General features: G+C 41.6%; 1 protein-coding gene across 3 annotated transcripts in view; it reads right to left on the bottom strand.

Moving 5' to 3' along the window:
* Positions 1–1,898: 1,898 nt before the first annotated feature.
* The window catches only part of CD302 (CD302 molecule), a 29,337-nt gene continuing 6,338 nt past the window's right edge, over positions 1,899–24,897 (bottom strand). Inside the window, exons 5-10 of one of the 3 annotated variants that reach the window (XM_070731618.1) lie at positions 22,066–22,092; positions 9,966–10,070; positions 9,183–9,305; positions 7,983–8,156; positions 4,286–4,312; positions 1,899–2,693 (exon numbers count right to left, since the gene is read on the bottom strand). In XM_070731618.1, coding sequence (XP_070587719.1) covers positions 2,512–2,693; positions 4,286–4,312; positions 7,983–8,156; positions 9,183–9,305; positions 9,966–10,070; positions 22,066–22,092 — 638 coding nt within the window. In that variant the 3' untranslated portion in view covers positions 1,899–2,511. Of the gene's footprint in view, positions 2,694–4,285; positions 4,313–7,982; positions 8,157–9,182; positions 9,306–9,959; positions 10,071–22,065; positions 22,093–24,897 lie in introns of all 3 variants that reach the window. The other 2 variants (XM_070731617.1, XM_070731619.1) reach the window with 2 other exon arrangements.

A 24,897-nucleotide genomic window follows, 5' to 3' on the forward strand; every position in this document is an offset into this window, starting at 1 on the left:
AGGATTATCTGTGAATCTTAGTTGATGGAATATAGCTGGATATCCACTGGTGGGCAACTTTATGCAACTAAATAGAGGACAGGTGGTGACTACATTTAGAACTGGCAACTTGTTAAATAAAATGGTTGTTGAGTGAAACTAACTCTGCTTATGATCTTATTTCAGCTTTCCTTTGCTTTACAGTACTGCAAAGATTGTAAATACAAGGATTAGTTTAAAAGTTGTTTCTTCACTACCATTATAACTCAATATGCCCTGTCCAATCATTAAGCAAGGACTCTTTGTATATATAATAGTTCTATATTCTTCTAAGATACCCTTAACCCAGTGGATCGCTACAGTAGAGTTTTCTTAGGAAAACAGATTTTTGTTTTATTTCAAGAAAGATTAATAACTTCATGAACAATACCAACTTTTCCAAGTCCATGTAGGTATTTTATACATATTCAGTGCTTTAAAACTGCAGTCCAGAGTTTGTGTATCTTCTACTGTTAGCTGCTGTGTTTTGAAATAGTGGAATAAAGATATGAAGGCTTAAGGAAAAGTTAAAAAGGAGAGCAAGTAATATGATTTTTTAAAAACTTATTTTGAGTCTTTATATTCTACAGAAAATCTTTGTGTTTACTGCTGGGAGCTGTAATCTGAAAAGTGCTGCCTATGAAGGGCTCTTTTTTTGGGGGGGGGGGGGTTGTGATTCCGGCTGAGGCCCCTCAGGGAACGGCTGATCCTCTGCCGGCTTCCTGCTCAGAGGGGGAGGATGAGGAACAGGAGGTTCAGGCAGACGGGGAGGAGGAATCTCAGGCTGAGGGAGAGGGAGGACAGCCAGAGTCCCCCGAGGGGGAGCTCTCCCCAGCAAGCAGCCTGGATTCCTTAGATGAAAATGCACAAGCAATCATCGATCTCCGGCAGAGAAGAGCAACACAACGAAGGGGACAATTAGCCAGGTACTTTCAGCACTAAAGAGGCAACAGCTGGGTTTGGGTGTGGTGCTCTCCGGAAAGGCTGAAAAGGCAGACCCACCCTTCCTGGCTTGTGGAGTATTATCTTTGGGAGTCCTGGGACCTGGCTGTGATCTTTGGCGTCTTGGAATTCTGGTTTGTGACTTTGAATACTGAAACCTTGGGGGGGAAAGGTGTGGGTCTTATTCTCTACAGTGGTGGGTGTGCCAGCAAGAAGTCTGCTGTATTGTCTGGCCGTCAGGACTCTGCTGTGAAGTCTCATAGCCTGCCTGTTGGGAAGAACAGGTTTTTCTCTGTTTATTTTTCAAACTATAAAGTGCCTTTGTTTGTACCAGCGTGTCTGGCTGTTTTTTCCAGTTGGTGTTGAAGTCTGGGGGCACCCAGACAGAACAGGGGGGGGGGGGGTGTCTAGGCAATTAGAGCAAAAAAAAATTACCGGTAGTTACAGTGTTCTGACCTACATTCTTCTACATTCTCTTCCCTTTTATTTATGAAAAAATGACTACAATTAGTTTAGGAGACATTGGGAGGGGGGCATTACATCTGTTTAACAAATATTGGCCTTTTCTCTGGCACCAAGAGGCATGTAATTATCTAAATTATAAATGTCAGCTAGCATAGTAAAAATGTGATACATATATTCAACCATCCAAATGATTATTTTGATATAACGCTAATTCGTTTAGAAGTATATTTATATTTTAGCCTAATTGTGACCGATGCTAGATAGATTTCCATCTGCAATGTAACATGAGGCAAGTATTGAATAATGTTTAATCAATATTTTATTCAGCCTCTTGTATGATTAGCAGTAATTTCCAAACACCACGTGCCTATCAGTTAATTGATAGGCTAACTGTAAATGCTGAATTGCTTTCTGTAATTCTAGAAAGGTCCATTTTAGTTAGAGCTTTTATTCGAACTCCAAAAAGTTAAATATTGATAATCAAAATTTTTATTTTAAAGAACAGAATATTAAAATAGACATATATAAAAAGTTTGGATTGTGTTGAAGATTCTTGCCATAGTCCTATATTTTGTTAATATTTTTTAAAATAAAAATTCACTGGGAAAATAAGCAGACTTTATGATAATGATACAATTTACAGATTTTAATAAATTGTCCTGTCCATTGTTCATGATCACAGTTGTTCCACATTTCTTAAAGATAATATTTTACAGTCTTGCATTTTAAAATTTTGGGAATGATAAAAAGAGTTTTTGTAGAGACTTTTGGTCCACAATTGGTATTCTGAACTTCATAAACAAATGGGTGTTGTGAGAACTTGATGGTGTGTCAAAGTATCAAAGGCAGGAGCTTCTTCCTTCCAAAAGATCTTTGGGCGTTTTGGATAAGAATGATTTCTAAACTATAGATATTATTAAAAGGATATCAAGTATGTTGAAAAATGCACATTTAGATAGAAAATCACTTCATATATGTAAAACAATTTAATAAATAGACATGATTTGATTTTCATTAAAATATAGGAGAGTTGAAGATTTTATGCCAGTGCCCCTTTCTGTTCAGCAGTATCTAAATGAAAACAGTTTAAGCAGAATATTCATCTATAAAAAATGTTTCATTATCGCACGGAATTTGAGTGGTGGAATTATGTATGCTACAGCTTGGTCTAGAATATATACTCCTTTGATAAAGAAACCAGAGAAATGCTGCAGAGATTGCCACAGTTATTGTTGATATTATGACTATGATGCTTGTCCAAGCAGTTTCTGAAACGACAGAGAGATTACAAGAAAAGTACATAATTAGCTATGTTGTTTTCTGCAATTGCAAATATTTTTCAGACGTTTTAATATTCCGATGTTACTGAACCATTTCCCTCATTGGCCAATGCACAGCTTTTTATTTATCCAGTAAATCTTTTTAAGATCTTTTAATTACTGAAAATCTCCATAGACTTTTAAAATAGTACTAGCACTTAGACTTATATACAATTTCATAGTGCTTTACAGCACTCTCTAAGCAGTTTATAGAGTCAGTATATTGCACCAAACAATTTGGTCCTCGTTTTACCAACCTTGGAAGGATGGGAGAGTCAACCTTGAGCCTGTCAGGATCAAACTGCTGACAATCTACAGAATTAGCCTACAATATAACCATTGCGCCATCCCAGCTCTGGGATAAAACAGATACAGGTCAATGGATCACAATCCTAGTTCTCTAGGATGTGGGGAATTACCTGAGATCATAAGCAGATCTTGAAATTTTTCCTTAATACTTTGATGTTACTATGTCACTTATTAATTTCTATATAGGTAGTTCTCAACAACATAAAGGTTTCCCTGTCCCATCGTGTCTGACTCTAAGGGGCAGTTCTTATCTCTGTTTGTTAGCTGAGGGAGCCTGCATTGTCCAAAGATTATAATCATTGATTTAGTGACCATTTGAAGTTATAATGACACTGAACAAAATGATTTATGATGGGTTTTTATAATTAAAACTCTTGTAGCATCCCCATAGTCACATGATTGAAGTTTAGGTGCTTGGCAACTGGCATGTATTTAAGACAATTGCACATTCCCAGGATCATGGGAGCACCATTCATACCCTTCCTAGGCAGCTTCTGACAAGCAAAGTCAATGGGGGAAGCCAGATTTGCTTAACGACTGCATGATTTACTTAACAACTGTGGCAAAAAGGCCATAAAATGGAGAACAACTCAGCTGTGTTGCTTAGCAACAAAAATTTTGCATTCAATTTTAAGTTAAGAACTACCTGTATTACTTGGTCCTACATATGTGGTAAGTAACTTCTACTACTGAAGCATGTTTCATCATGCTGTTTCAGATAACTATCTCCCTTATGCTCACATTTGCCTTTTTAGAATGCACCAAGTATAATTTTATCCTTTTCATCATAATATTTAATTAGTCTAATAAGAATTTTAACAAGCTTGAAAAATGGTTGAGTTACTGCCTTTATGGAGATCTGATTTTTTCATGTCCTCCTGACTAATTCAGCTTCTAGTGGGCCTGTCCCCATGATATAAACAAATTCTCTAATATGTACTGGGCAAATGGCAACAAAAATTGGGGAATCAGTGACATTTAAAAGTGAATGGATATTTTAATACAGCTTGCATATCCAAAGAGAATACACAATAATATAATTCCTTATTAAAATCAATGGGATCAATTAAATTAGTCATGGCTAAATTACATTGATGGACCTGCTGTTAATTATATCCACACATGGAACCAATCAATGATCACTCTGAATGTTATTTCCTGTAAAAGAAAACTACTTTAGCACTTGTTTCATTACTAGACAATATAAAAGAAAAGAACAGTGGATTACTCACCAAATAAGTGTGTCTTCTCATAAAGAACTTTAGCAATATGCAGAGGAAAAAACGAGAACATATTAATTTGGATGTACTTATTTTTTTAAAAAAATCTACATTGTTCTATATCAGAGAAGTAATGAAAATAATTATTCAATATTTGGGATCATAACAGGGATCACTATAAAAACTGAAAAACCTTATTCAAAAGTGTGTATGGGAAATATATTTCAGGAAGTAATTTCTGTGCGTGGATCTTGGGAACGGAAGTTGTGAATGTAAATTAGATGGTTATTCAAATGCAGGTACAGTATTGTTCATCCACATGGGTCTACTGCAGTGAAGGGCTACCAATTTTTTTGCTACCACGCTCTGGGTGTGGCTTATGCAGGATGCCCTGCATTTTCTTTGAACATCTTTCAGTGCAAATTGGGTGCTCTGGGGTGGAGCTCCAATTTTGCTACCCTATTGCGTTCCCTCCCGACCGGGCAGCAGCCCATCCTGGTCTACTGACTGCAGAGTGATTCCAGTGTTTATACAATGTTCTAGCATAGTAAATCAAATCTATTTCTCCAAAAATAAGACTCTGACTTATATTTTTTGACCCCTGAAATAAGCACTTGGCCTTATTTTTGGGAAGGTCTTATTATTTTGGAGCACATGGAGCAAGATGGCCTCTTGCTGTCTTATCTGATTTCCAGTACTGTCGCCCTAAACTTAACCAAAGGAAATGAAATTTTGGGGGGAGGGCTTATTTTTGGAGGAGGGCTTATTTTGGGGAAAATAGTACTACAGTGACCCCTCGATTTTCGCGATCTCAATCTTCGCGAAACGCTATATCGCGATTTTTCCACCCGATGACGTCACTCTTTTCCTTTCTCATCTTTCTTTCTCTCTCTATCTTGCTTCTTCCTCTCTCACACTCTCTTCCTCTCTCATCTCTTTCTTTCCTTCTCTCTCTTTCTCTATCTCTCCCCCTCTTGCTCTCGAGCGGCAAACGAGCAGCCGGGCGGGCGGGTGACGGGCAAGCGGCAAGCGAGCAGCCGGGCGGGCGGTGTGAACGGGCAAGCGGCAAGCAAGCGGCCGGGCGGGCGGGTGACGGGCAAGCGGCAAGCGATCTTGGGGTTTCCCCTTTGCCTGGGCGGCGGGAAGACCCAGGGAAGGTTCCTTCGGCCGCCCAGCAGCTGATCTGCTCCGCAGCGCGGCAGCAGCGAGGAGCCGAAGATGGGGTTTCCCCTTTGCCTGGGCAACGGGGAAACCCCATCTTCTGCTCCTCGCTGCTGCCGCGCTGCGGAGCAGATCAGCTGCTGGGCGGCCGAAGGAACCTTCCCTGGGTGCCGCCCGCCGCCCACGCAAACTCCACCATCTGCGCATGTGCGGCCATTAAAAAAAGGGCGCGTATGCGCAGATGGTGTTTTTACTTCCGCAACCCTACATCGCGAAAAATCGATTATCGCGAGGGGTCTTGGAACGGAAATCTCGCGATACTCGAGGGATCACTGTATACCATACGACGAGTGTGTTTGCATAATTTCTAAAACAACAAAACCTTTGTAATAAATTATATATCATAAATTGAACACCATAATACTAAATAGTATCCTCTAAAAATCTCCCAAGCGTGAATCCTTCCCCAGTCATTTGAAAAAACAGCATTGCACTGAGATATGACCTGGGAGTATATTTACTACCGGTAAGAATTTTGATACAGATAGGAAAGGTACAGTTTGTTTTTCATTGCGGGGCAATTATTGACTCAGTTAAAACTTTAGAAAATCTAGAATGTGAATTAATAACAACAATGAGTTGGAAGGGACCTTGGAGGTCTCCTAGTCCAACCGCCTGCTTAGGCAGGAAGGCCTACACTACACACAAATGGTTATCCAATATCTTCTTTAAAAGTTCCAGTGTTGGAACATTAACAACTTCTGGAGGCAAGCTGTTCCACTGATTAATTGTTCTAACTGTCAGGAAATGTCTCCTTAGTTCTACGTTGCTTCTCTTGTCCAGTTTCCACCCATTGTTTCTTGTTCTACCCTCAGGTGCTTTGGAGAATAGCCTGACTCCCCCTTCTTTGTGGCAACCCCTAAGATATTGGAACACTGCTATCATGTCTCCCCTGGTCCTTCTTTTCATTATACATGCAGTATTCCAAGTGGTCTTACCAAGTGGTATTAACACTTCGCGAGATCTTGATTCCATCCTTCTATTAATGCAGCCTAGAACTGTGTTGGCTTTTTTGGCAGCTGCTACATACTGCTGGCTCCTATTTAAATGGTTGTCCACTAGAACTACAAGATCCCTCTCACAGTTACTACTGTTGAGCAATGTATCATATATACCGTATGTGTGCATTTTGTTTTTCTTGCCTAAATATAGAACCTTACTTTTTTCACCACTGAATTTCATTTTTGTTTGATAGAGTCCAATGTTCAAGTCTGCCAAGATCCTTCTGTATCTTAAGCCTGTATCTTCTAAAGAGTTGGCTATTCCTGCCAGTTTGGTGTCATCTGCAAATTTGATGATTATCCCCTCGTCCAAGTTATTGATGAAGACGTTGAAGAGTACTGGGCCTAAAACAGAGCCTTGGGGTACTCCACTGCATACTTCCCTCTATGAAGATGCAGTTCCATTGAGCACTACACGTTGTGTGCAGTTGGTCAGCCAGTTACAAATCCATCTGGTGATGTTGCTGTCCATCCCACATTTTTCTACTTTATTTAGTAATAGGTTATGGTCTACTTTGTCAAATGCCTTACTGAAGTCCAAGTAAACCACATCAACAGCATTCCTCTGGTCCACTAATTTTGTCACTTTGTCAAAGAATGCAATAAGATTATGGCATGATCTATTTTTGACACCCATGTTGGCTTTTGGTATTACTTCATTTGCTTCTATGTGTTCGTTGATTGGTTGCTTGATTGTTTTTTCCAAAATGTTCCCTGGTATTGACCTATCAGGCTGATAGGTCTAGTATTCTGGGTCTGGTTCCCCCCCCCCTTTTTTTTTTTGAAGAGGGGAACTACATCAGTTCGTTTCCAGTCCTCTGGCAGTTACCTGGAGCTCCAGGATCTTTGAAATATTTAGTTCAGTAGTTCTGAGATCTCGTCTGCCAGTTCCTTCAGAATCTTTGGGTGTTAATTAATTAATTAATTAATTAATCTATTCGGCTTCAGTACTGGAATCAGGAGACACCCAAACCAATGTCTTACTAAATTAATCTTTGGCAACTGCTTTCTTAAATTCAATGCTCATCCTAATATGCTTGCTGTAGGAATAATCAAAATAATTGTTTCCTAAATCAGATAATGTGGAAGAAATTTAGCAATAACCCTACCAGAGTTGTGCTCCTTAAGAGGGAAGTATGTAGGCAATTTTTTTTTTTGCATCTACCTTGTGAGTTCTGCTATGTGAAAAGTCTAATAACAAGATAGAGTACTGTTTCCAGCTTCACTTGAATAATTCATTTGCATCATCTGATTAATGTTATCATAATTATACTGCATATATGATCAGTACAGGAATAAAATGACACTGGGATTAAGATTAATGACCGTGATGACTGGTGCTCCAGTGTGTTTTGAAGAAGATTTAAATAACAGCAGGAGTTTATCTTCTTGAAAATCCTTCCACAGCCTATGAAATTCCTCGCCTAATAGAAAACTTCAATACTATAGCATTTTTGAGGCAATATTGTAGCATGGCTCTTACATACCAGTAGTTTCACACAGGATCCTAGTCAGTGGAAGATGTTCACAGGAGACTTTTTTCCATCCACCTGAAGCTGTATGCATAGTAGCACAAGTGTTTAGAAGTTCATTACTACTTTCTTCCTCTATCCAGTTTGTAAAATTTACTTTGGAATCATCATACCATTTGAAAATATCATCTGTAATAGTAGAGCAGATGTAAATTTACTTTTGGTGGCTTCAGAAACATGAGCCAAAGTAAAAACGTACATTGACTTGATCATTTCTTAAGTGTTTCAATTTTAGTGTTATTTATTCAATTTAGTTGTTACTTAAAGAGAAACAGCAGACTTCTTTAGGGGGGGATTTCCCCCCCCCATTGCCTTAAATATATTAACCCTGCTACAATGATGGCCAGGGACAGCCCTTTATGAATAGCAGTGATACCCTTGGTCGATAACACATAAAACTTTGATTACCTCCCGGTAAAGGTCTATCATCCTACTTTACTTTTCTTGCACTCAACCTCATTCTGAACCCCTGGTAGTGATCCTCTAGGCTTTGTATTCACAATTCTCCGTGAATTCCATAGGGGCCATTTTCCAAAAAAGGAGCAAGTGATATAAAGGGGCTTTTTCAAGAGGCAACTGGACTTTTTGATTTTTCTTTGAAGATGTTTCGCTTCTCATCCAAGGAGCTTCTTCATATCTGACCGAATGCTGCGGAAGAGTCAGTCCAAGTCTAGTTGCCTCTTGAAGAAATACTTTTGGGACAACCATGACCTGGATGACTGAGAATCTCCATAGACCAGAACAGGAGAATTCTTCTAGAAATTACATCCAGAAAACTTTTTTTATCTTGCAAAAGAAAGGATAGTTCTTAAGGGCAAATGAGATCAACCCTGACTGCTCTTTAGAAGGACAGATCCTGAAGATGAAACCCAAATACTTTGCCCACCAAATGAGAAGGAAGGACTCACTGGAGAAGAGCCTAATGCTGGGAAAGACTGAGGGGAAAAGAAGAATGGGACGACAGAGACTGCGGTGGATGGATGGAGTCACTGAAGCAGTTGGTGTGAGCTTAAATGGACTTTAGGAGATGGCAGAGAATAGGAGGACTTGGAGGAAGGTTGTCCATGGGGTCACAATGAGTCGGACACAACTTTGCAACTAACAATAACAAGGAGAAAAGGTGGAGCCTATTTCTAACAGGATTTGTTCACTTACCATCTATGTCAAAAAACATGCCAAGAGATATGTATTCTGGACCGTGCCAATTTAAGCGAAAATTACTCTGAATAAAGTTATTTTCATCTTTGCTATTTATAGTAATAATATCCGCTCCAAAATCTGCATTTGGAAAATAAAGACAAAAACAAAATTAAGGCTAAGTATCAATTCCTCAATTTATATGCTGCAGTTCATTTGGTCTATTGTTAGCCTTGATCATCCTGGCCATATGAAAAGATGAATATAAACTGAATAAGAAAGTTCAGTTCTTTTATTATACACTTCCTGGCTTGTTTTTGGCTTCCAAAAATATCTAAATATGCTCTGAAGTTCTTAAGGATGCATGTGCATGCATATTCATGTTCGTACTGCATGACAATGCCAAAAGATTCTCCTAAATAGTCTGGAAAATTCTTGGGTAGAGATCAACAAAATAGCAGCTCTCTCTATCTCCAGCATTAGACATGTTTGAAAGCATGCTAGATCAATGCACTTGGGAAAGTCTACATTCCCTAGCAATCAAATGAAATTGAATGGGATCAACCGTAGAAGCTCAAGAGCTTTCACTGCTGTACGCTCGGCAGGTCTATATCCTGAGCAAGTAATGTAACATAATCTGTTAACTACTGTGAGTATTAACGTTCTTCAAAATGGCAAACAGACATTCAGATCTTGAAAGGACCCCCCAGTTCCTGCTCATGGTAGGCTCAGCTGATTGGTCTCTGTGAAATATACAAGGTTGGGATGAGATTGGGCAGAACAGAGCTGTCTTACCATTACCTTGGCACAGCTCCCTGGCATCTTCCATACTGTAGACCTCTGAGGATCCCATAAGTAGACCATAGCAGCTCTTTTGGAATGGAATCCAAGCAATGGAAGGGCAGGCTACACAAGGAAGAGAACATGAGACCATCTGTTTCTGTTGTCATTCCCAGCTTCACAACATACAAATGAAGTGAAATGAGTTTCCCCAAATGTTTATACAGCATTCAAGACAAATTGGGCACAACCTAATCAGATTTGAAATAAATTGAGATTAATGGCAATATTAAAAATTGGGCTGCTGTCCATTTTTGTGTGTGCAGAAGGATTAAGTATGACCTTCAGGCACTTATTTCTTTAGTAAGAAAAAGACTTTGGTTGCAAAAAGGGGAATCTTCCTTTCCCAGATCTAGCAATCCAAAGCAATATTTACTTTTTAGCTTTAAAGAACAATCTAACAATTTATTCTTGAGATTCTTCCCCTTGGATAAAATATACTTTATAGCTTTTTAACATTTATTGCAGTTATTTTGATGTAGGTGTGTTTGTTTCCTGTTTTGGCCCATGTTTAATTGCATCATACTTTTCACATTTTGATTCTAGTTTTCAAATCAACTACTATTTTGTAATACTGTATTAATCTTGCTATTGAAAAGTCTTTATCTTGTTTATTATATCTAGCATTTAGATGCATCTATCTCCAGAATCACTTAGCAGATTTGGCTGATCTTGAAGAATAAAATAGAATCAAGCTAGATTTTAAGAAATCAGGTCCCAGTTGGTTGGGAAAGTTGTAAAAGCACTCCAAAAGAAGGCACACCATTTCCTTATTATTGCTAGAAACTATATTTAATCCTGAGAACCAAGCTCAATTCATTTTGTATTACCAGAAGCCTTTGATAATATCACTATGTTTAATCTTGGTTTAATGTGATGTTGGAAGCCAGTTAAATTCTATAAAGTTCCTCCCACCTGCTTGTGTAACATGCATTCTTATATAGACTATACCCAAGCAGAACCTCTTCAATGGCTTGGCCATTCTCCCAACGATCTTATGTGTAAAATTTGCATCATTGCACATACAGGTATGTTCCATGGGAATAGGAACCTGACAATCCAGAGTATAACAAATGGGCAGAAATTTGGCTGCCTGTCCTCAGGATCAGAAGGTTTAGATGCCTTCTTTTAAAGACATCAGAGACAAATTGGATTCTATCTGAGGAAAAAAGAAAGTGGTCGAGAAATCTTATGTCATGACCAGGATAAGGAAAATAAACATATAATAGAAAGAGCAATACTCTGCCTAGCTAAATATCAGATTAATCCTACAACCCTGTGGTAGCTGAAGATTGTGTGAGAGTTTGTAAGTGTTTGATTCATTCTATGTCACCAAAGTAAAATGTTTCACCAAAATCTTCAGAAAACTTGCAGTCGTATTTTGCCATTATTGCACCGACTGCCAATGGGCTTCTGGACCAGATCCAGAGTCCTATTCAATACCTATAAAACCCCTTGTGGTGATGCAGCTCCAGACCACCCCAGGGTTCACTTTATTCACAATCCCCCTCTCTTTCAGGAGGTGGACTGATGAATTTTTATTGTGATCGTTTTGTGTTATTCACAACCCTAAGTCTTGTGAGAAGGCAGTACTAGCAATAAATAGTACGGCAGTAATAAAAAAGAATGAGGGGGTTTGATAATGAACAGAAAAATGGCAGCCCTAGGTTTTAAAACAATGTTTTCTTGCACTAAGAGGAGAAATGTACCTGATTTGAAGAAAAGTGTTTTATTTGTTTTTCCTTGGTAGAAGAGAAGACTGGCAAATTAACTTCTCTCAACCCCACTCTGTTTCACAAACCTAGCATACAAATTTCATATAGTATGCTCTGGATAAAAATCAACATCTCCTTATTGCTAAAGTCATATTGGATGTAAAATGGCTCTAATGGAGATTGAACAAAGATAGTGCCTAGTTAATCACCTAGTCATTAAAAAAACATTAATCTCCCATCTTTCTTGTTTTTCTTTCTTTCAAACATTGACTTAATTTTCCTGGGTGGAAACTTTACCAACCTTGGTTGACCTGGAAGAAAGCCTGGTATGGTTGAGAACATAAGTAATGCTTAGATGGGAGTCCATTAGGCTGCAGGCTAATCCATACATTTGAGAGAGAGAAAAAACCTTTCCAGAAGACAATGGTGATTCACTTCTATATTATCAAGCAGGTCGGGGGGGGGGGGTGTTCCTGTGAACACACAGGAGTCAAGCTCAATTGAACAGAGGCTTTGATTGGATTTATTGCTTACATAAATATTTATTTTTAGGCCCTCTGTCTGAAAGCCTGGCTTGGTTTCTTATGTTGCTCAATAAATGTACATCAGCCAAACTGCATAATTTCAAACAAAACCGCCTCCCAAACTAATGCAGACATTGATCTGCCTGTCATTTTACTGAATTTAGATTCTTGTGGCGAATGACAAACAGGAAGCACGTATTCCTTCGCCTCTGCAAATTCCTTGTGTGTCCAATCATATTTGGCCAATAAAGAATAAAGAAAGAATTAAATTTCACTCCAGTCTGAACAGATCAATTAGATTCAATGACTTCCTGCCGCCGCCCCCCCCCCCCCCCAATTTTCTCTCTCATCTCTCCCTCTCCTACCCCACAGAGTTGTGAGGCATTTAAACAGGTTTCTTTTAAAAAAAAACATTTAAAAAAGGCCTGGCACAGCAGCCCCGTCATTTGGAGAACTGATATTTGACCCTGCGCCAAAGAACCTTTGAGCTCCAGGGTGGTTTTCAGAATATAATAAGAAGTGTAAGCCAAAAAAGGGGGGGGCGGGGGAGTCCCCGGCACGGCAGAGAGGAAGCCCCCCTCCTCTTCCCTAGCCTCGTCCTGGGAGAAAGAGGGCGAGAAAACACTGGAAAGGCAGCGCCCGAAGCATGAAGCGTCTTGAATCAGAAATCTCCAAACTTGGCAACTTTGTGGCCTACAATTCCCAGAATTCTCCAGCCAACGTAGCTGTGAATGCTTGACATTCTCACAGCCAGCTATGCTGGCTGGAGAATTCTGGGAATGGAAGTCCACGAAGTCTTAAAGTTGCCAAGTTTGGAGACCCCCCCCCCAGGACTCTTGAAGCCCCCTCTCCTTGTAGGTTCTGCTTCTGGATGGCAAAGGCAGCGCACCGCCTGCCGGGGTTCAAGGCAGGGCAGGGCGCGCGTTTTCCACAAGGCGTCAGCTGTAAAGAGCCTCAGGCGCGCGGGCGGGGGCGGGCTGTATTCCCAAAGCAGCACTTGGGCGTCGCCCCTTTTTTTACCGTCCGTTCCTGAGGAAGGTAACGCGGCCGCCAGGAGAAAGCCGCTGAGAAAGCAGGCGGAGTAAGAAGCGGGCGAGGGGGCGCCCATGGCCGGGCAAGGAACGTCCGCCCGCCCGACCCACTGGCGTCGCTCGGAGGGGTTGAGGCCGCACAAGCGCCGCCCACCCTTTGGGCCCCAGCCACAGGGGCGAGCCAAGGGGGAAAGCGGCGCTCTCCTTCGGGCTGCTCGTCTCCTGTCAAGGGCTTGCGGGGCTCGGGAGGAAACGTCCTCCATTCTCCTAATAGCGCTTTCTCTTCACCCGGAGCAGCCGTGAGGCAGACGTTCCGCCTCAGCCTCCCTTTCATTTAAAAAAAATATTTTTTTTTGCACTTTCGACGGCACAAACAGAATTCCTCCTTAAAATACAACAGTCGGTAGACTTCTTTTGAAAAGGTTTGTTTTTTAAAAAAAATTCCCGGCTTTATTATTCTTTTTTATAAATAACACACCAAGGTGGCGAACATAGACTCATCAGCAAAATTAGGCAGACTTTGCCCACTGACCATCAACCACTATCCTATACCTATCTTATCTTTTTATTTTTTAATGCTTCATATTTGTAGTGATAATCTGTGATTCTAATAAAAATATTATTTATTACTTAATATCCCCCCTCCCCCCCAATTTTCCTCATTGTGAGGTGTTTTGGGCTGAGAGAAAGTGAGTGATGACTTTCATGGCTAAGATGGGACTTTAATGCAGGATCTCCAGTTTTCTAGCCTGGTGCCTAAACCACTAGATCACGCGGGCTGTACTGGAAAGTCATTCTTTTACTCATCTTTTTTTTAAAGTCTAAAATAGGTTGAGAGTGTTCTCTTTTCAGATCACTTTACTATTTCAAACTACTCTTTAAAGTCAAACTATACTCTTAATGCCTATTAGGTCTGGAGCACTTTGATCTGTCTGATTATCTCTCTCTCTCTCTCTCATCTATCTTCTTATCTAGCTATGTAATCTGTCTGTCCGTCCATCCGTCCATCCATCCATCCATCCATCCACAGTATCTATCTATCTATCTATCTATCTATCTATCTATCTATCTATCTATCTATCTATCTATCTATCTATCATCTATCTATCTATCTTTCTATCTATCTATCTATCTATCTATCTATCTATCTATCTATCCATCTATCTAATCTATCTATCTAATTATCTATCTAATTATCTATCTATCTATCTATCTAATTATCTATCTATCTATTTATCATCTGTCTGCCTGTCTGTCTTCCCTCCTTCCCTCCTACTCATCATTCATTATCTTACAACATTGACATTTATTTAAAAATCTGAAAATACAATTATTAAATATTTTTCTCTTAGATCCTACTGGATTTGGAGAGGTTGTTTTAAACCGTGCTTCTCCAATTAATAGGTATCTAGAGTTTGACCAGTAGAGGGCATCAGGCATTTTCCTGAATATAACTGAATATAGTTATTACATAATTTAGCTTCTTTTTATTGCCATTTTTTTACATGAGCAGAAATTGTTCTGCTGAAATCAACAGGACTGGAAAGTGCTTGAATATTTTATACTGGCCCTGATCCAGATGTAATCATATTAAAAATGAAATTTTTCCTCACTAGTTTTGCATCTGGATCACGTTTCCAAAGAATTACACATTAAAGGTCGTTTTTCTCCGATCCTAGCAAAAAGATTAGTAAAGTTATGACAACCCCAGCACCATCTGCCATTAATGTGATGAATAACATCCATAAGTATATTTCTGTGCAGTCTAGAATATAATTGTGAGGATGGGCGGGGTGAGGGGGAGAGCCTTATTTTAGAATAGAATAGAATAGAATAGAATTTTATTGGCCAAGTGTGATTGGACACACAAGGAATTTGTTTTGGTGCATATGCTCTCAGTGTACATAAAAGAAAAAGATACATTTGTTAAGAACCATGTGGTACAACACTTAATGATTGTCATAGGGGTCAATAAACAATATTAATAAAAATCTTAGGATACAAGCAACAAGTTACAGTCATACAGTCATAAGTGGGAGGAAAAGGATGATAGGAATGATGAGAAAAACTTGTAGAAGTGCAGATTTAGTAAAAAGTCTGACAGTGTTGAGGGAATTATTTGTTTAATAGAGAGATGGCGTTCGGGAAGAAACTGTTCTTGTGTCTAGTTGTCTAGGTGTGCAGTGGTCTATAGCGATGTTTCTATTTATAAAGCATGCAAACAAAACACTTTAGTCTCTTGATGCCTCCATGTTTGTTCATTAAGCTTAGACATGATTATTACATAGAAAAAAATATTGCAGGATCCAATCTGGGCCAATCATTGGGACCAGAGGTTTAGTCTTCTGAGCTTTTGGTTTTGTGCTGGATCCCATTTCAGAGAACTTCTCTACTGGAATATGTGGAGAATGTGTGTGTGTGTGTGTGTATATATATATATATATGCCTTCGTTTGTGTGGGAAAAATGGGCACATTTCCTCCGCCATGTTTGAAATCATTAGTTTCTTCCACAATTGTAGAGGATTTGATGAAGACATCATTCTGCCACTCTCACATATTGTGGCTCCTTAATTTTGGATGTTATGGCACTAAATACATTTTATTTACATGTAAATAGACAGGATCAGAAGTTATAGAGTACAATGCTTAGCATTATGTCTGCTCCTGGTCATACTTAAATGGATGACCATTTATAATAGAATTAACAAGTTTCTGAACTGTTGTATAAAGTCATTAAATATGAATCTCAAATAGAGTTTGCTTCGATGCTCTGTAGTTCACATTACATTGGCTCTTTCCAAGAGATGACTAGAAGATGGTCTGTTGTCATGCTACCTTAGCTCATCCTGGGATAGGGTGGTATGCACAAAGCTTTGTGGTTATAGCTTTGTCAAATTGCAATTCTCACTCAAAATTAGGGACATCCAGCAATCTGCTGCAGGTCTGCTTGGGCGAGTTGACTCTGAACATTCTTGTGAAGGGAGAATAATGAAATAGATAGTGTTGTGGTCTGCCTGTGTCCTGCACAGCTGCTCACAGATCCAGAGGACCTAGAGATGATTGTGGCATGGCCAGTTCATCCCATGCACCTGGCACCTGAGTCTGATAGTGAGGAGGGCTCGGTGCCAGAAAGCCAATCAGAGCCTTCTGCACCTTCTCAGTTTGAGCTGAGTGACTCAGGAGACAAAGAGGAGCCGCTGCTTGACGCTGGGGCATGCAGGGCAACTAGCAGGCGTGACTGGCTTTGGAGGAGGAGGTCTCCTCGTGAGTAGAACTGCAGGCTAATTGGCCACGTCCTGAGGCTATTTAAGGCGTAAGCACATAGAGTCACTTGCTGGAGACAACATGGTCGATTCATTATACCTAGTTTTGCCGTGTTCTGACTTTCCTGCTTTCTGAACTCTGAATTATCGCTTTGTGAAAATAATTAGTACCAGGCTGTCGGCCAACTTCTATGAGTTTTGATAACTGCGGAGATAATTGCCTGTTTACTTTGGGGGTTTGATATTGGGCCAGCTCTTAAGAAGAGAAAGTAACATTTTGACTTACTGAGAAAACAACTTTTCTGTTTTGTATGAACTTTCAATCATAGCCAATAAGACGATTTATTTGTAGTAAATAGAATTGTTTGCCAAAAGTGGTGTGTGCGTCATTTCTAAGGGGACTCCGCACTGGGACACAACAGATATGTCTTTGCTTCATGGATCCAAGTCTTTCTAATTACTTGCTTCTCTTTACCCACATCTCTCCCATTCCTTAGGCATTCTCTTTTTGCTCTGCCATTAGTGAAGTGGCTAATGCCTTGCTCATGAATTTTCAATGTGCCATTTTCCCATCTCCTCAACTACTACTAAGACCATAGAAGAACTGCGCCCCTAGTGGCAAGACTATAGAAAAAACAGCAGACCTTAAGACGCTAAGACTACAGTAATACCTCATGATACGAACTTAATTGGTGCAAGGAGGAGGTTCGTAAGACGAAAGGTTCGTAAGACGAAACATTGTTTCCCATAGGAAACAATGTAAAGTCAATTAATCCGTGCAACCAAAAAACCCCCCGCAAAAAAACGGCTTTCGGCAAGCCGCGGCTGTTTTAAAAAGTGACAGCCAGCCTGGGGGGCTTCCCAGCACCCCCCCGAACCTGGGTTCGGGGTTCGTGGTGGTGCTGGCAAGCCCCCCAGGCCGGCTGCGACCTTTTAAAACACCCACGCCGCTTCGCAGCTGTCTCCTGAAGCCGAACGCTAAAGCCGAACTTCCGCGTTTGGCTTCGGGAGACAGCTGCGAAGCGGCGCGGCTGTTTTAAAAGGTCCCAGCAACCCAGCAACCTCCCGAACCGAACGCGGGATTCAGCAAAATTTTGCCTCTTCTTACGAACTTTGTTCAAGTTACGAACCGGCATTCGGGAGGCTTCTGGGAAGCCCCGCCGCCCGGCTGTTACCTTTTAAAACAGCCGCGCGGCTTCCCAGCAGTCTCCGAACGCCGGTTCGTAACTCGAAAAAAGTTCGTAAAATTTTTTCTGAACCCCGGGTTCGTATCACGAGTTGTTCGTAAGACGAGGGGTTCGTATCTTGAGGTACCACTGTATATGGAAGATCTATAGAGGATTTCGGAACTGGATTGGTTGATTGACTGATGATTGATATTAATTAAGATCTGATTTTATATTTTATATTTTTATACTATCTTATTAACTTCTTAACTTCTTATCTTATTAACTTATTTAGACTTATAATTTTATATCCAATATATTTGTAATATTTTATTAGCACACTAATCTATCGCTAATTTAATCTATTTTTAATCAATTGAGGGGGTTTAACCGATGCATAATTGGAGTGGGTGCAATGACATGTATGGGATGAATGATTGGTATGAGTGCGATGGTTGGAGTGGGTGGGGTTATGCCAGGGACGGGGTGAATGGGATGAATGGAAATAGTATGAATGAGATATTTGGCCCACCTGACGCCGGAGAGGCGGGAGGGGAAGGGGCACTGATCTCTGGGGTGGCAGATGGTCGGAATATCCTGGTGTTGCTGGGGAGAGGCAGATATGGCGGGAGCCACGGAGCTAGCCGTTCCAGGGGAACAAGGGATCGCTGTCTAATAACTATTCCTTGTTCCGGCTCCGTGAGCTCAACCCAGGGCACTGGTGATTAGTGTAACTCTGGCCCTGGGCTCAGGTTGCTGCTGCTCAATGCCAGGTCGGTGGTAAATAAAGCTCTCCTCATCCGGGATTTAATCCTGGATGAGGAGGCCGACCTGGCAGGTGTAACCGAAACCTGGCTGGGCCCGGAGGGAGGAGTTCCTCTCTCGGAAATTTGCCCAGCCGGGTTTCAGATATGGCATCAACCTCGACCCCAGGGAAGGGGGGGAGGAGTGGCTATTATTGCCAGGGAGCGCCTTTGCCTGCGTAGGCTCGTTGCTCCGGAGATTGCAGGTTGCGAGTCCCTCCTTGTGAAGTTGGACTTAGGGGTTCAGGTGGGCTTGCTTCTCACGTACCTGCCTCCCAGCTGCGTGGCACAAACCCTGCCTGTGCTACTCGAGGAGGTAGCCGGGTTGGCGGTGGAGTTTCCCGGACTCATTGTCCTGGGGGACTTCAACCTGCCGTCACTCGGCGAAACCTCTGGGTTGGCACAGGAGTTCATGGCCACCATGACAGCCATGGACCTGACTGAAGTAGTACAGGGTCCGACTCACGAGGGAGGGCACGCACATGACATGGTATTCCTTTCCGAGCAATTGAGTAATGGTCTGAGACTAATGGGCTTAGAAGCTTTGCCTTTGTCATGGTCAGACCATTTCCTACTACGGCTTGACTTCCTGGCTCCAATCCTTCCCCGCAGGGAGGCGGAACCAATTAAGATGTTCCGCCCCAGACGCCTGATGGACCCAGAGGGCTTTCAGACGGCGCTTGGGGTTATTCCAGAGGCACTCGTCCACAATTTGGCGGAGTCTCTTGCGGAGGCCAGGAACAAGGCCGCAGCGGAGGCTCTTGACCGGATTGCGCCTTTGCGACCTCTCCGTGGCGCTAGACCCCGTAGAGCCCCATGGTTCAGCAAGGAGCTCCGGGAGTTGAAACGCCAGAAGAGACGTCTAGAGAAGCGATGGAGGAAGAGTAGGTCTGAATCTGATCGAACACTTGTAAGAGCTTTTATTAAGACTTACAAAGTGGCGCTCAAGGCGGCAAGATGCGCGTACCATGCCGCCTTGATTGCATCAGCGGAATCCCGCCCGGCCGCTCTGTTTAGGGTGACCCGCTCCCTTCTTAATCAGGGGGGAGTTGGGGAGCCCTTGCAGAGCAGTGCTGAGGATTTTCACACATTTTTCGCTGATAAAATCGCTCGGATCCGGGCCGACCTCGACTCCAATTGGAAAACAGAGTCGACTGACAACAAGTCATTCGAGGTGACTGGTGCTGGGGCCCGTACTTGTCCACCTGTCTGGGAAGAGTTTGATCTGGTGACACCTGATGAAGTGGACAAGGCCATTGGAGCTGTGAGCCACCTGTTTACTGGATCCGTGTCCCTCCTGGTTGGTCTCGGCCAGCAGGGAGGTGACACGGAGCTGGGTCCAGGAGATTACCAACACTTCCTTGGGGAGGGGAGTTTTTCCAACTCTCTATAAAGAGGCGCTCGTGCGCCCCCTCCTCAAGAAGCCCTCCCTGGACCCAGCCGTACTTAATAACTATCGTACTTAATAACTATATTCCAGTCTCCAACCTTCCCTTTATGGGGAAGGTTGTTGAGAAGGTGGTGGCGCTCCAGCTCCAATGGTCCTTGGAAGAAGCCGATTATCTAGGTCCCCAGCAGTCGGGCTTCAGACCCGATTACAGCACGGAAACTGCTTTGGTCGCGTTGATGGATGATCTCTGGCGGGCCCGGGACAGGGGTTTATCCTCTGTCCTGGTGCTCCTTGACCTCTCAGCGGCTTTCGATGCCATCGACCATGGTATCCTTCTGCACCGGCTGGAGGGGTTGGGAGTGGGGGGCACTGTTCTTCAGTGGTTCTCCTCCTACCTCACCGGCCGGTCGCAGTCGGTGTTAGTGGGGGGTCAGAGGTCGACTCCGAGGTCTCTCCCTTGTGGGGTACCTCAGGGGTCGGTCCTCTCCCCCCTGCTATTTAATATCTACAGTACATGAAACTGCTGGGTGAGATCATCCGAGGGCATGGGGTGAGGTATCATCAGTATGCTGATGATACCCAGCTTTACATCTCCACCCCATGTCCAGTCAACGAAGCAGTGGATGTGATGTACCGGTGTCTGGAGGCTGTTGGGGCCTGGATGGGTGTCAACAGACTCAAACTCAACCCGGATAAGACGGAGTGGCTGTGGGTTCTGCCTCCCAAGGACAATTCCATCTGTCCGTCCATTACCATGGGGGGGGGGAATTATTGACCCCCTCGGAGAGGGTCCGCAACTTGGGCGTCCTCCTCGATCCACAGCTCACATTAGAAAACCATCTTTCAGCTGTGGCGAGGGGGGCGTTTGCCCAGGTTCGCCTGGTGCACCAGTTGCGGCCCTATCTGGACCGGGACTCATTGCTCACAGTCACTCATGCCCTCATCACCTCGAGATTCGACTACTGTAACGCTCTCTACATGGGGCTACCTTTGAAAGTGTTCGGAAACTTCAGATCGTGCAGAATGCAGCTGCGAGAGCAGTCATGGGCTTACCTAGGTATGCCCATGTTTCACCATCACTCCGCAGTCTGCATTGGTTGCCGATCAATTTCTGGTCACAATTCAAAGTGTTGGTTATGACCTTTAAAGCCCTTCATGGCATTGGACCAGAATACTTCCGAGACCGCCTCCTGCCGCACGAATCCCAGCGACGGATTAGGTCCCACAGAGTGGGCCTTCTCCGGGTTCCGTCAACTAAACAATGTCGATTGGCGGGCCCCAGGGGAAGAGCCTTCTCTGTGGCGGCCCCGACTCTCTGGAACCAACTCCCCCCGGAGATTAGAACTGCCCCTACTCTCCCTGCCTTCCGTAAAGTTCTTAAAACCCACCTTTTGTCGTCAGGCATGGGGGAACTGAAACATCTCCCCCGGGCACGTACAATTTATGTATGGTATGTTTGTGTGTGTGTTTGTTAGTATATCAGGGTTCTTTTTTAAACTTTTTAAATATTTAAATTTATTTGAATCTATTTGGATTTGTACGATTTGTTTATGCCTGTTGTGAGCCGCCCCGAGTTCACGAAGAGGGGCGGCATACAAATCTAAATAATAAATAAATAAATGTTTCATCATGCTGTTTCAGATAACTATCTCCCTTATGCTCACATTTGCCTTTTTAGAATGCATCAAGTATAATTTTACCCTTTTCATCATAATATTTAATTAGTCTAATAAGAATTTTAACAAGCTTGAAAAATGGTTGAGTTACTGCCTTTATGGAGATCTGATTTTTCATGTCATCCTGACTAATTCGGCTTCTAGTGGGCCTGTCCCCATGATATAAACAAATTCTCCAATATGTACCGGGCAAATGGCAACAAAAATTGGGGAATCAGTGACATTTAAAAATGAATGGATATTTTAATACAGCTTGCATATCCAAAGAGAATACACAATAATATAATTCCTTGCTTAGAAAAGGTTATTAAAATCAGTAGGATGAATTAAATTAGTCATGGCTAAATTACATTGATGGACCTGCTGTTAATTATATCCACACATGGAACCAATCAATGATCACTCTGAATGTTATTTCCTGAAAAAGAAAACTACTTTAGCACTTGTTTCATTACTAGACAATATAAAAGAACAGAACAGTGGATTACTCACCAAATAAGTGTGTCTTCTCATAAAGACCTTTAGCAATATGCAGAGGAAAAAATGAGAACATATTAATTTTTCCTTTTAAAAAATCTACATTGTTCTATATCAGAGAAGTAATGAAAATAATTATTCAATATTTGGGATCATAACAGGGATCACTATAAAAATTGAAAAACCTTATTCAAAAGTGTGTATGGGAAATATATTTCAGAAAGTAATTTCTGTGCGTGGATCTTGGGAACGGAAGTTGTGAATGTAAATTAGATGGTTATTCAAATGCAGGTACAGTATTGTTCATCCACACGGGTCTACTGCAGTGAAGGGCTACCAATTTTTTTACTACCACACTGTGGGTGTGGCTTATGCAGGACGCCCTGCATTTTCTTTGAACATCTTTCAGTGCAAATTGGGTGCTCTGGGGTGGAGCTCCAATTTTGCTACCCTATTGCGTTCCCTCCCGTCCGGGCAGCAGCCCATCCTGGTTTATTGACTGCAGAGTGATTCCAGTGTTTATACAATGTTCTAGCATAGTAAATCAAATCTATTTCCCCAAAAATAAGACTCTGACTTATATTTTTTGACCCCTGAAATAAGCACTTGGCCTTATTTTTGGGAAGGTCTTATTATTTTGGAGCACATGGAGCAAGATGGCCTCTTGCCGTCTTATCTGATTTCCAGTACTGTCGCGCTAAACTTAACCAAAGGAAATGAAATTTTGGGGGGAGGGCTTATTTTTGGAGGAGGGCTTATTTTGGGGGAAATAGTACTATACCATATGACGAGTGTGTTTGCATAATTTCTAAAACAACAAAACCTTTGTAATAAATTATATATCATAAATTGAACACCATAATACTAAATAGTATCCTCTAAAAATCTCCCAAGCGTGAATCCTTCCCCAGTCATTTGAAAAAACAGCATTGCACTGAGATATGACCTGGGAGTATATTTACCACCGGTAAGAATTTTGATACAGATAGGAAAGGTACAGTTTGTTTTCATTACGGGGCAATTATTGACCCAGTAAAAACTTTAGAAAATCTAGAATGTGAATTAATAACAACAATGAGTTGGAAGGGACCTTGGAGGTCTTCTAGTCCAACCGCCTGCTTAGGCAGGAAGGCCTACACTACTTCAGACAAACGGTTATCCAATATCTTCTTAAAAAGTTCCAGTGTTGGAACATTAACAACTTCTGGAGGCAAGCTGTTCCACTGATTAATTGTTCTGTCAGGAAATGTCTCCTTAGTTCTACGTTGCTTCTCTTATCCAGTTTCCACCCATTGTTTCTTGTTCTACCCTCAGGTGCTTTGGAGAATAGCCTGACTCCCCCTTCTTTGTGGCAACCCCTAAGATATTGGAACACTGCTATCATGTCTCCCCTGGTCCTTCTTTTCATTATACATGCAGTATTCCAAGTGGTCTTACCAAGTGGTATTAACACTTTGCGAGATCTTGATTCCATCCTTCTATTAATGCAGCCTAGAACTGTGTTGGCTTTTTTGGCAGCTGCTACACACTGCTGGCTCCTATTTAAATGGTTGTCCACTAGAACTACAAGATCCCTCTCACAGTTACTACTGTTGATGTATCATATATACCGTATGTGTGCATTTTGTTTTTCTTGCCTAAATATAGAACCTTACTTTTTTCACCACTGAATTTCATTTTTGTTTGATAGAGTCCAATGTTCAAGTCTGCCAAGATCCTTCTGTATCTTAAGCCTGTATCTTCTAAAGAGTTGGCTATTCCTGCCAGTTTGGTGTCATCTGCAAATTTGATGATTATCCCCTCGTCCAAGTTATTGATGAAGACGTTGAAGAGTACTGGGCCTAAAACAGAGCCTTGGGGTACTCCACTGCATACTTCCCTCTATGAAGATGCAGTTCCATTGAGCACTACACGTTGTGTGCAGTTGGTCAGCCAGTTACAAATCCATCTGGTGATGTTGCTGTCCATCCCACATTTTTCTACTTTATTTAGTAATAGGTTATGGTCTACCTTGTCAAATGCCTTACTGAAGTCCAAGTAAACCACATCAACAGCATTCCTCTGGTCCACTAATTTTGTCACTTTGTCAAAGAATGCAATAAGATTATGGCATGATCTATTTTTGACACCCATGTTGGCTTTTGGATAGTACTTCATTTGCTTCTATGTGTTCGTTGATTGGTTGCTTGATTGTTTTTTCCAAAATGTTCCCTGGTATTGACCTATCAGGTTGATAGGTCTAGTTTTCTGGGTCTGGTTCCCCCCCCTTTTTTTTTTTTGAAGATGGGAACTACATCAGTTCGTTTCCAGTCCTCTGGCAGTTATCTGGAGCTCCAGGATCTTTGAAATATTTAGTTCAGTAGTTCTGAGATCTCATCTGCCAGTTCCTTCAGAATCTTTGGGTGTTAATTAATCAATCAATCAATCAATCAATCAATCAATCAATCGTGAAGTCTATTCGGCTTCAGTGCTGGAATCAGGAGACACCCAAACCAATGTTTTCCTGAATTAATCTTTGGCAACTGCTTTTTTAAATTCAATGCTCATCCTAATATGCTTGCTGTAGGAATAATAAAAATAATTGTTTCCTAAATCAGATAATGTGGAAGAAATTTAGCAATAACCCTACCAGAGTTGTGCTCCTTAAGAGGGAAGTATATAGGCAATTTTTTTTTTGCATCTACCTTGTGAGTTCTGCTATGTGAAAAGTCTAATAACAAGATAGAGTACTGTTTCCAGTTTCTCTTGAATAATTCATTTGCATCATCTGATTAATGTTATCATAATTATACTGCATATATGATCAGTACAGAAATAAAATGACACTGGGATCAGTGTTCCCTTTAA

Source organism: Erythrolamprus reginae, chromosome 1, assembly GCF_031021105.1.
Source record: "Erythrolamprus reginae isolate rEryReg1 chromosome 1, rEryReg1.hap1, whole genome shotgun sequence".
Taxonomy (NCBI): domain Eukaryota; kingdom Metazoa; phylum Chordata; class Lepidosauria; order Squamata; family Dipsadidae; genus Erythrolamprus; species Erythrolamprus reginae.